Here is a 12,303-nt window from a genome sequence, read left to right on the forward strand (position 1 = left end):
CACTGGCAACGAGTGGTCAGGGCAAGATTAAACCCAAGTCCAGTTGTTCTCAGGAAACTGAGCTCGAGCACGTTTTTGCAATGCCAGGAATTAACAACCGGTCACTTTGACTCTCGTCATCACCAACACTGATGTAAACTCATCCAGCACGTAGTAATTCTCATGTGAACTTGCACTTTTTAATCAGCTTTGTTTGTTTACTACATTTACTACGTTATAATTATTGTAATTACGCCTTTCTAAAGCTCCCTGTCTTCATGGCCTCCGCTTTCCCCTACTAGTAATTCGCCTCAGTTGCCAACGAAACAACAATTTGAACTTACACCCATTTTACAGTACTTCTTTTGTAATCAGTGACTTGTATGAGGGGAAAAAACCACCAAACCCAAACATGAAATTATACTGCCAGGGTGCTACTAAGTAAAACTCAGGTGTACCAAGACTTTTAGATCACTATGCTGGCAACAAAGCGGAAGAAAGCAAACTAAGAGCACACACTTGCTAATGAAGTTGTGAGAAGACAGAGTAATCAGCACTCTTGGGAGGGGAAAAAGGCTCACATGTCTTAAAAGCCATCTTAAAGGCAGATACTCATCACCAAACACTGATGGGCTCACCATTTTTTCACCTACTATTACATATCCATTCCACAGCTAGAGGTTTTTCAATACAAGGTATGTCTCTATCCGTATGGCTGTGACACCTACAAAGAACAGGACGTCATTGGGTACCTGCACCAGACTTCAAACTGGATTCCTCCTCCTCCAGCCGCCTCTGGTGCCATAAATGCACCGACCAGGAGCCTCTGGACTGGGACATGGGCAGGAATCAACAAAGAATGATGATGCTCATCGTTAAAGACGGGATCAGGGATGCACAAAGCGGTTGCTGTGCGAAACGGCTTTAGTCGGACGCCTACAAGGCAAGCAGAGTTGGTTAAAAATGGTCGCGTTTGTGGGTTTCAACCTTCTGTTCCTCGCAGTCCTTCAGGAGGCAGGACCTGGGGACAAGACGTTCAACCCTCCTGCCAGGTTTGCTCTGCTGAGTTTCGCTTCACAAACCTTTCCCACGTTAATCCACGCAGCCTCGTGAGCCTGCGAGCCACCGGCTGAGACCCGCTGTTAAATGGGGCTGGAAGGTGACAAAGCCCACAGGAGCTGCTAGGGAACAAAGCTACTGACTGCCGTTTTTCAGAGGAAATGTATGTCAAGATCCACACCAAGTCCTTCCCTACAATTGCAATTATTTAAACACTCCTTTATAATCCTAATGGTCTAAACCAGGCAAGTCTTCCCTTGGTGTACCCATGAAAACGAGTATCTTGAGAGGCTGCTATATGCAAAGCCTTTGTTTAATTTAACTGTACCTAAACTCAGAATTCCCTACGAACCCGTTCTTGCCTCTTTGCAGGATCAGCTGGTGAAGCTCTCTAGGACCTTTAACAAAAATGTACCCCGTGAACAGATTCGGAACCAGGTTGAGGTGGGTTGACCCTGCCCAGGTGCCCACCAAAGCTGCTCTATCGCTCCCCCTCCTCAACTGGACAGGGGAGAGAAAATGTAACAGGCTTGAGGGGTTGAGATGAGGACAGGGAGATCACTCGGCATTTACTGTCATGGGCAAAACAGACTCGACTTCAGGAAAATGTGATTTGTTACCAATTAACTCAGAGAGGAGGAATGAGAAACAAACCCAAATCTTAAACCCCCTTCCCCCCACCCCTCCCTTCTTTCCCGGGCTTAACTTTGATCCCCATTTCTCTCCCTCCTCCCCCTCAGCGGTGCAGGGGACAGGGAATGGGGGTTGGGGTCAGCTCATCACTGTTTTTTTCTGCTGCTCCTTCCTCCTCAGGGGGAGGACTCCTCACACGCTTCCCCTGCCCCAATGCGGGGTCCCCCTCACGGCAGACAGTCCTCCATGACTTCTCCAGCGTGAGTCTTCCCACGGGTTCAGTTCTCCATGAACTGCTCCAGCGTGGGTCTCCTCCATGGGGTGCCGTCCTTCAGGAACCGACGGCTCCAGCGTGAGCCCCCTCACGGGGTCACCAGCAGCAAACCTGCTCCAGCGGGGGCTGCTCTCTCCCCACGGGCCACAGGTCCTGCCAGGAGCCTGCTCCGGTGCAGGCTTCCCCCGGGGTCACAGCCTCCTTCAGGCACCCACCTCCTCCGGCGTGGGGTCCTCCCCGGGGTGCAGGCAGTCCTCTGCTCCCCCGCCCACGGGCTGCAGGGGCACAGCCTGCCTCACCGTGGTCTTCCCCACAGGCCGCAGGAGAATCGCTGCTCCGGCGCCTGCAGCACCTCCTGCCCCTCCTCCTGCCCTGCCCTGGGTGTCTGCAGGGTGTTTCTCTCCCCTGTTCTCACTCCTCTCGCTGCAATTCCTGCTGCACAATCACTTTTTCCCTCTCTTAACCCCGTTATCCCAGAGGTGAAACCACCGTCGCTGATGGGCTCGGCCTTGGCCAGCGGCGGGTCCGTCTCAAAGCCGGCTGGCGTTGGCTGTGTGAGACAGAGGGGAAACTTGTAGCAGCTTCTCACAGAAGCCCCCCCTGTAACCCCCCCGCTGCCAAACCCTTGCCCTGCAGATACACAGGTATCTTTTGCCACTAGGACCTCTGCCACCCACCCCAGCCAAGGCTTTTCATGCACTGACGCAGCCCGAGCACAGCTGAACGCAGATCTCCTGAGGAAAGCAAGCGTTGGCTGCGCTGCGGAAGCTCAGAGACACACAAACCCTCTCACTTAAGCAAGGGGAACATTAATAAACAACATTTAACGACAGCAATGCTCTAAATAAGGCCGTATCCTAAAAGAAACTCACCAGCCTGATGCAATTCAGTTCCTTGCAGGGCGCCACCACCAGGCTCTTGAACGGGGAAGCTGTACTGGACGTAGCAGTCGGCCTCCCCCCAGACGGTGGACTGTAAGGGAGTGAGTCCTTTCACGCTCTCCACACGGATCTCAAACACATGCACTATCAGGTCTTCCCCTTCTTGGTCTAACTGCTAATAAAACAAAGGAAATCCATGTGAAAAGGATGACTTTTTAGGAAACAGCGTACAAGAGGACTGGGAACATGAGTTTCTAAGAAGCCTGAGACAGGGGGCTCAGAATCGCTACCTGCTATTTTCTCCCTGAAGTTCACAGAAACATCAAAAGCCTGATAGCCATTTTTCCTCTTCTGCAAAAGCCAAACACCACAGCACATAAAAAGCAGGAAAGCTCCTACCCAGCCAGCTCAAAGATAACAGTGTGGTACAGGATCAGGCCGTCGGAGTTAAGATTTTCTAGAATTTATATTCTTTTTACTGCACTTGCCATGTAGACTGAAGCAGTGGATACGCAGGGCAGTAAAAAAAGGTGGTAACGTCACAACTGGTGAGGGAAAGTGGGTAAGAAAGAAGTGGAAATAACGAACCCCCTGGTGAACTCCTTTCCACGTGTCCCTAACGACAAGAGCGGGGATTTATGGAATGATACCATTATGGGCTTTGCAGGAGGAGGGTCCAAGAAGTGGGAAGGGCGCTGTGTGACGGGAGGCACCATTCCTTCTTCCCTTTTCAGCCTCTGCAGCGCCACGATCTGATCAGCCGACCCCATGGCCAGAACGACCCTCAGGCTTCCCCTTCTGCTGCCGGTAAACACATCGATCACAGGCATGTAGCTGTCCACAGCAACCACTGGGTATTGAGCTTGAAGAAGCAGGTGGGAAATCTTTGGATCTCTAGAAAAGATTGAAACAACCCCCCCCCAAAAAAGTCCCAGCATGAGAACGAGCCGCCTGAATATGAACATGATCACACAAAGCTCATTTTAGGTGGGACCTCCAAAGCAGTTAGGAACCAGTCTGCCTCCCTTCCTCCAAAACTCATCCCAATTCTGTTAGTCCTCACAAAGCACGGACCCACGAGGTGCTGAATGGAAAGGGCTTTTCTCAGCCATGGCAAAGCACAGCTTTCCGAAAACGCCAGCCTGGAGAGCCGTGAGCAAGGTGATGAACGGGAACCAGACTCCAGTTAACATCCTGCAGCCATGTTACCCTTTTATCAGGCAGTTATGGGCCTTTGGGGATGGTCTTGGGCAGGAAGAAAAGAAGGAACAGGGACAGTCTCCCAGAGAAATGTAAAAACCTCTAATAATACACTGAAGATACACACAAGCAGTCTGCAGTGGATTACTGAAACAGTTATACAAATGACACCCTAATAATTAACAAAATAATGGTCCAGCACCATCTGATTTCCACCTATCACCAGTCTGACCAAAGTAAAAGGAATTAATCCTCTGCATTAGAAAGAATCCCTTCCGTCCAGTACTCCCACCAACTTAAATTGCTTTAAGCGAGTCTTTTTATTGAAAAAACCCGCCAAAACACTGAACCAAAAAGCACAAAGAGCCCTGGAGAGACCCATGGGATAAGACAACAATTAAAACATGAAGTATTTAGAGACTCTGTTGCCGCCACGAGCATTATCCCGTGCTGTGCAACCTGAGAGCAACCCTAGCAACAGGACCTATGCAGAGCATCATCGGGAACAAAATCACTCAGTCAGCTGTAACCTGGGAAAATCCCCCGTGGAAAGCCGCACTCCCGCGCGGTCACTCTGATCTCTTGCAGTTTTACTCTTTCACAGGACCACAAGCTAACCTGGCTCCAAGCCTGATGCAGCCCAGTGTCTTTATTCCTCACAGTCCCCTGGTGTTGCTGTACGGGGACAGTGTAACGCACCCACAGACTGCTCAGTGTAGGGAAGTGCCAGAGGAAGCTTGGCAGGACAAAAATGCCCTTTGCCATCAGAATAATTAGGAACCCTTCCACACAACCACTAGACACCTTCCCTTCCTTCTCTGAGAATCAGTGAGGGTGTTTCCCAACCCCACAAAACAAAGACGTTTACTTGAACGAGATGTAGAACTGATGCAGAGGAAGTTTCACCAATCCCAGCAGCCTGTCACAGCCAGGGCTTCCCATCTTGTTCCATGCCTCAATAATCATGACGTTGTTCTTCAGCCGCTCCAAGCGCTCGGAAGTCAAGGAAAAAGGCATCACCTGAAAGAGTTTAACGCAGAATCGGTACAAAGTATGGACTGGAAGCTATTTGCCAAGTCCAGAGCATGCTGGTAAGGCTACACTGTGCCAGTCTAGAGAATTGTGCTCTTTAGAAATGGGAATTAAAAATTAAATGCAGACTTGCCTAACAAGTTTCAGAAAACTGGCAGCTTTGGAGAAGAGCCAGCCAGGAAAATAAATGCAGTTTAGATAAATTGTAATGTAAGATCATATGCTATCTTGAGAAAACATCGCTTTTATCTTTAAATGCTTGTTTACTAAGCAACAGATAAATCATTTCAGGCAACTGTTTCAGATGTCCTTCGCTACCTTTTTACACTTCATTCCCAGCTGAAAACTAGGGAGTCTCACAAATCACCAGGTATTGTTACAAGTAAGCCAAATCTGAGCATTATTAAGCATATTAAATGCCTGAAATTCTGCTGTTTGCTGGGGGAAGGCTCTGGCCCACGTTAGGACAGCAACTCACACTCCTGTGCCAATATATATACCGAGAAGAAAAAGAACACTGAGCAATGGAACAAATAGGAAAAATTCTACCTCTAGTATCAGGGTGCCACGAAGATGCCATCAACAAGGTGTTCTCTTGCCAAAAACGGAAGAAAAGAAGGCAACTTCTTTAACTTTTAACCTAAACCTTTCTGACTATTTCTCTCTCGTTCTTCAAAAATCTCAGTTATTACGGGGATGCTTCAAGGAACTGCATTTCAAGCTGTGCAACGCAGCCAAAACCACGCTGAAAACGCTTTTAACGCACCGGGCAGAGCCAGCAGAGAAGTTCCTACATACCTAAAAGTAACTTATCTCGGAAATAGCTTTGTCAGCGTGGAATGGCACATTTCAGCCAGTCTTAAACAGAAGACGCGCGACTTGCCTGAGAAAAATGAAAGGCAGGTTGGGTCGCGCCCCATACGACAGCAGATCTCGTCGCCTCCTCGGTGCTGAGCAGCTTGCAGGTTAAATACACGTTACAAGGCCTGGGGAGCCCAGAGTCTTCAGCCACAAAGTCCTTTCCCTCAGGCACCATCAGCAGCACGTGCAGTAACAACCCGTCTTCTTCGGCCGCGGCTCTTTGCGTCCTCAGCTTCGGGGCTGCGGGGGCGGGCGCAGCCTGCGGCGGCTGCAGGGGGTTTGCGCCGGCTGCTCCTGCCTTCTGCCAGCCCTCCTGGTCGGGAAGCTGCCAGCAGCGAGGGCTTTCTGCTTCCACACCCTTCCAGTTGGGCTCCACACCCTTGCAGTTGGGCTCCCGGAATTCCAGCCGGGGACTCCTCACGGCATGAGCCGGGACGCGCTGCGCGGCCGCAGGGGACCTGGCAGCGGTGCGGGTGAAGTCTTTGTTGTCGGCCGCGAGCTCTAAGGATACCTGCGTCGTGCAAGGCAAGGCAGGTGACGTAAGCTCAGGAAAACCTATTGTTTTATTCAAGAACTGTGTTAGATCATCACCCAGAGGGGTTACTTTCAGACACACGCCGGCTACGAGCTACCGCAAAATAACCCCCACGCGGTTTTACGCAACAAAGCAGTAACCCCGAGCACAAACCCCCACAATTACAGCAGAATAAAGGAAAAACTGAAACCCAAGCTGACTGGAAAATGAACACCTCCCCAGCCAAGGTGAAGAGGACTGTGACAAAGTACCACAACTTTGCTACAGCACCTCCTGCTTGAGAAAAATCATGAGAAAGAAGTGTTTCTTTCTGAATGTTTTCTTTCATTGCTCTTTCACTTCCACAGTCCCTGCTGGTTTCAGCCGCCCCCAACTCCTTGCCCTTCTGTGGGCTCCTCGTTTTTCTCTCCAGTGGTCTACATATTCCACTGCATTTGTCGTCGTTTTTCTCTGAGGTTGGTGTTTTTTGGATTTTGTTTTGGCTTTTTTTTAACACTCTGTCCTACACTTGAATTGCCTCTCCAAGATTTGCAAGAGGAAGAGATTCATACAAATGAAAATGTGCGTGTGAAAGCAATGAAAGAAACACCAGGACAAGGGTTAAAGGAACCACAAGTGTTAATTTGCAAGTGTTAATTGCTACAGAGCATCATAGATCTGCTGGATTCATTCACGTGACAAGGCAGAAAGAAGGGGAGGAACAAACTGTAGCCCTGAAGATGAGGTGACAGGATGAAGAAAAGGACGGGAGCCACAAAACGCTCAAATAAGGAAAAAAAAAAAATAATCAGACTCAAGAATTCTGCTCGTGACTCAGGAGGGATGAGACAAGATGTTGGGGCAAAAGATCCCAAAGAGTCTCTACTCCTAGAGGGTGTAAAGAGCGCGTCTAAAGATGAGGAGTTCAAGGCCATCTGTCAGGAAGAGCCCAGGAAATGCCAAGTGGCCTCAAGAGCTGACGTCCCTCATCCTCCACGCCCTGGCCAGAGCAGCTGGACACACACGTACTGCTGACAGGCAGGCGTGACACTGAGCAGGTGAAACCGAAGAGACAGGGCGACCAAAATCAGTTTTCTTTGAAGGATCAGCTTCCCCTTCCGTAAGTTCTTGCACTGAACGTCGGTTCATTAATGCCCCATGACACCTCTGTCCACTCTTCTCCTCTCACACCCCGGCCCACCCCATTCTCTCCTGCACAACACGCCGTTTTCTCCTCCCACACCCAACCTCGACATTTTATGTTTCCCCCTTCCGCGGCTGAACGGCTTCTCTGGAAGAAGTCTCACAGTTCTGACAGGGAACATCGCTCATCCTGTGAGCCACGAAGCGACAGCAGCAGTCCATGCTCACATTTCCTGGGAATAATCGAGGAGCTCTGAACGTCAAATTCCCAAATACTCCCTTAAGCCTTCACTTGCTCATCTAGGGAGCTGTTTACCCTCAGCACTGGCAAATCCCTGCAATGTGCTGTGCGGGACTGTCGAGCCCTCTCAAGCAGAAGGGGAGCATGCCGGTAGAAACTTTGTCTGGAGAAGACAACTCCCGAAGTGACAAGGTGCTACCAACGCCAGGGAGCACCAGGCCTCCGTGGCAGGAGAGACCTCAGCTGGTGTCACGTGCGGAGCAGAAGCCAAAGCTCCCAGCCCTGGACACAGGCCACCCAAAATCTGCCCGTAGAGTGGTTTCTGTACCCAGGCCCTAGGTGACTGACCCTCGTTTCACCCTGCAGCCAGGGGAACTTCACGTAGCAACATCCTTAGACATGCAGAGGTTCAGATATTTCTCCAAAACTCTAAGGAAAAAAAGGTTTGTGTTATCTTGTCTCGGTCTTACAAACCTTCACAGCCAAGACCCGGCAAATTAAAACAAAGACAGGAAGAGGAGAAAAATTTCAAAAAGAGAGAATCTGCAGCCAAAATTAGTCGCAAGAGGTGGTTTAACTCAAACTCGACACGGTAAAACCCATACCTTTAGGGGTCCAACTTGGGTCTGACCTCTCTCTTTTTCCACAGGGATTTCACAGCTGACAGTGAGCAGCTCCGACTGAATAACCTTGCACAGCTCAAGCGCTGCCGAGCCCACGGCCACTGCCTGAGGGCAGAAAAAGAATCCATTTTGCCAAATTTACGTCAGGTTTCAAGGACGAAGGGTGTAATGGGAAACAAAAGCCTTCTGGGAAGCCCTGGTCAGCCACTTACCCTCCCCACTCCTATCCCATTATAGTTGTACCAACAGGGATTTGTAGGAAAGCTGCCCTTCGTTCCAATTTCAAGTCTCACGATGACAACAGGAAGGAAAACCTATAAGCAGCTTTCAATAAGTACCTTTCTCTGTGTGCTTTTTCTCATGTAGATTTTAAAAGCCAGGTCAGAGCTCCACCAGTGCTCGATCATCGTCCCACCGAAACGGACAGGGAACACAAACCGCTGCTGAAACGTCACCGCTGCAAGGAAGACAGAGACTGGTGAGCTCCCAGCTGGATTCAGAGCGAACCTGCCGTTCGATCAGGAACAGAGAAATCTCCGGTCTCTGCAGAGAACACACAAGGTGAGTACAGACACATCAAGTTCAGAAGGTAGGAGGGGAAAGCGATGGCACTTCTGAGGAGGTTGGACACCCAGAGAGCATTGGCACATCTGCCAGAACCGGAGATCAAGCCAGGCTGGGGGCTGGAGGGCTGTTCCTGGAAGAATCTCTCGAGGTTTCAGCCTATGAACCTGTGTTACAACTCTGTAGGTAATCTACTTTTTGTTGTTGTTGCTCACAGGAGCAACAAATATTCAAAATTAACCGAATATAATCAAACTCTCCCGTGGAGATTGCCCTGCAACGCACACAATCATTTCATTTCGCATGACTTGTTAACACCAAGCCCAAAGTAAACTGCTCTTCATTTCCCAAGGCCAGAAAACAGCAGGAGGGCAGCACAACCAAATCACTACCGTAGCAGCACCTAAAGCCTGCAGTCGATACCAAGCCTCTGTCACCCCAGCACGCTGTGAGACGTCAGTGGGAGAACCCTGTCCCAGTCTGAGCAACGGATTTCCAGACGAAGAAAAGCTGAGCTGCAAGAATAATTGCAGGTGCAGGAAAAAAGTACTATCTGCAAGAAAAGAGTGAATGAATTGGTGTTTAGCCTGGAAAAGAGAAGAACAGGGGTGAAGTGGCACGCTTTGCACGTTCACAAGGGATAAAGGAAGCATTCCTGTGGTGACAAAACCCCTCAGGACAGGCGTCAGGGGACTGTTCCAGAGCACTTTCACAGCTTGCCTGGGGAGGCTGTGAAACCTCTCCCGTTGGGCTTCTTTAATAAATGAGACCAACAGCTCTCAGGATAAACAGCAGTACAGTGGATTGCCTTGGCAGCTGCTTCAATTTTTTTTTTTTTCCTAGGTCCCAAAGAGCTGGAATCTGTATTATTTCTGTACTACAAAGAGCTAAGGTTCAGAAGAATTAGGTGTTTTGTCTGGACACAAATGGAGAACTCAGAATCACCCCCACATCTCTCAGGTGCCACCCAGAAAGATGCAAAGGCAATGAATGGGAAAGGCATTTGAAAGTCACCCTGGAATTCCAGTTTCTGGGAAGACTGGGCAGGGAGGACCTTGCCTATGCAGCCTTCTCTGCTCACATAAAGTGTCCTCAGGGACACAAACGCTCTCAGTGACGAGATTAATGTCCACTGATTGGAGCACAGGGCTCAAGATCTCTCGGATCCAGCAGGTTCTCTGAGCCCCTGCACACGTTACGTGACAAACTTCAGCATCTGGAAAAAATGATTTATTTGAGATATAAGCATCTCTGGTATTTCTAAAAGTGCTTTATCACCCTCAGATCATTGCAGAAAGGACATTGGTTTTATGTTGAAATGAAGGAATGGGCTTACTGACCTGCTGTTATGTCCCTAGGAAAAGAAATGGGAAAATCCCATTATCTTCTTGGAAGGAAAAGAAATAAAAAATAATCCCTCGGCTGCCTTCTCCCCGAGAGGACCGTTCCACTACCTGCAGCACAGCAGCTCTGTTGGTAGAGGTGCCACTAATCACACTGCACTTTTCAGGCAGCAAGGAAAATCCACAGTAAATGCTACTAAATAATTTCTAAGAGATGGAGGAGTCAACGAAACCAAACACAAGGGGGAAAAACAACGCCCTTACCATCATCTGCGATTTTACTTGAAGCTATTCGAATGACTTCTGTTGTCAGGGAGATCTGTCCTTTTTCATCCTTGGAGGCTCCCACAGGAAAATGATACTCCACGAAGAAGGTACTACGAATAAGAAAGTGAATGGATGATCCTAATCCATCAAAAATCTAATGCACATAGTGAAACTGAACGCAGCAGCCACGTTTCATAATTCACAATTTATTGTCACCCTATTTTTTTTTAGAGTAATTGAACTACCTATTCTACAAATTCCTCCAACAGATCACGTATACGCCTGATTCTCCCCCAAAACCCCCCTTTTGTTTCCAATGAACTGTCACGCACAAAGCACGTTCGCACCTCTCCAAAACCCCAGAAAAACCACAGCCTGAAGTAAGTTCCCATCGGGCTAAATTATCCACATCTCTGACTTTCGGAAGCCTACAATTCCCTGAGAGAAGCAGGGAAACAGGAAGACCCCAGAAGCCTGGAGAGCTCAGGTAAGCTGGACTGCACGCAGACCTCAGAGGAATCCACCCCGAAGGTGCAAGAAGAAGGTGGTAGGAAACAATCCCCCTCACCACTTAGGAACCGACGCGGGCCTTGGAGGCTTTCCCATGAAACCTTTCTTTTTTGGCGTCATCTGGGTGCTCTCAGGAGGGATTTTCAAGCTTTCAACGATGACTCTGGCTAGGTGTATCCGCTGCAGCACCGCCAACCTGCCTGCACCCAAGGCTGGGACGTGAGCTTCTTCCTCGCCATCTTCGGGAGGAGCAAGGGGTCTAGCAGGGGAGCTGCTGAGGAGAGGGAACTGAGCATCAGGACGACGTGGACGTTCTTAACACAACCACACGAAGGGAAAATCGGGGCTGGGGGGGGGATATTATTTTAGAACTGCTCACGGTTCACCAACATGCACATTTTTCATGTATTTTTTAGAAGAAATTTGGCGGCCCCCATAACAGGAATCTTACCACATACAGTATCTAGGGTACATAATTGAAGAAAAATAAAAAAGCAACAGTGTTCCACATTGCTGGGAGTTTTGAAAAAACTTATGCAGTCTGTCTTCAAAAAAAAAAAAAAAAAAAAGCATCATTTAATGACACATACAAAATAAAAGGGATGAGGTAGTTGTTCCCGCGGGCAGGTCGCTGCTGCAGAGGAACAGCAACAGGGTTTTGGTCACAATTTAAAATCTCACTTGCTCTTTATTTGTAAGACTTGACTTGTAAGTGGTTTTGTGTTGGCACCTCTGGAGACATGAATTTTACCTAAATATGGAAATACCAGTATTTGTAAGAAAAGTTTCAGAAACAATTGTTTGGAGCCAAATTAGGGAAAAAAAAAAAAAAAGTCACAAAATCTTACACTAACTGGTATTGTACAAGTAAAGCCTGAAAACGGAATTTTTTATTGGTTCTGTCGTGGGAAAAAAAGAGAATACAATTCAGATCAGGTCAGAGCAGAAGTTTACTCACTACAGCTTCAGGAGAGAACACAAATCAGCAGCGACAGGGACTCTGCTGATGTGAACTCTGTCCCTGGAAAGCAGACGCAAATTTTGCGCAATAACAGGTAACCGGACGTGCGTTATTTCACATCTGTCACACCCACAAGGCCACAGAACTGCCCAAAGCTGGGCTGGGGTCTGCTTTTTTCAGCACAGGGACTCATTTATCCTGAAGGTCACACAGTGGTT

The 12,303-nt window shown here is 48.8% G+C and overlaps 1 protein-coding gene across 1 annotated transcript in view; it reads right to left on the reverse strand.

Annotated features, from left to right (window-relative positions):
• Positions 1-12,303, reverse strand: part of C2CD3 (C2 domain containing 3 centriole elongation regulator) — a 55,597-nt gene that overhangs the window by 35,157 nt on the left and 8,137 nt on the right. The window contains exons 10-18 of the mRNA XM_086481516.1: positions 11,183-11,398; positions 10,612-10,724; positions 8,779-8,897; positions 8,423-8,545; positions 5,942-6,430; positions 4,895-5,046; positions 3,477-3,720; positions 2,818-3,001; positions 732-915 (exon numbers count right to left, since the gene is read on the reverse strand). Coding sequence (XP_086337642.1) covers positions 732-915; positions 2,818-3,001; positions 3,477-3,720; positions 4,895-5,046; positions 5,942-6,430; positions 8,423-8,545; positions 8,779-8,897; positions 10,612-10,724; positions 11,183-11,398 — 1,824 coding nt within the window. The remainder of the gene's footprint in view (positions 1-731; positions 916-2,817; positions 3,002-3,476; positions 3,721-4,894; positions 5,047-5,941; positions 6,431-8,422; positions 8,546-8,778; positions 8,898-10,611; positions 10,725-11,182; positions 11,399-12,303) is intronic.

This window comes from Leptosomus discolor, chromosome 1 (genome assembly GCF_034619465.1).
Source record: "Leptosomus discolor isolate bLepDis1 chromosome 1, bLepDis1.hap2, whole genome shotgun sequence".
Classification (NCBI taxonomy): domain Eukaryota; kingdom Metazoa; phylum Chordata; class Aves; order Leptosomiformes; family Leptosomidae; genus Leptosomus; species Leptosomus discolor.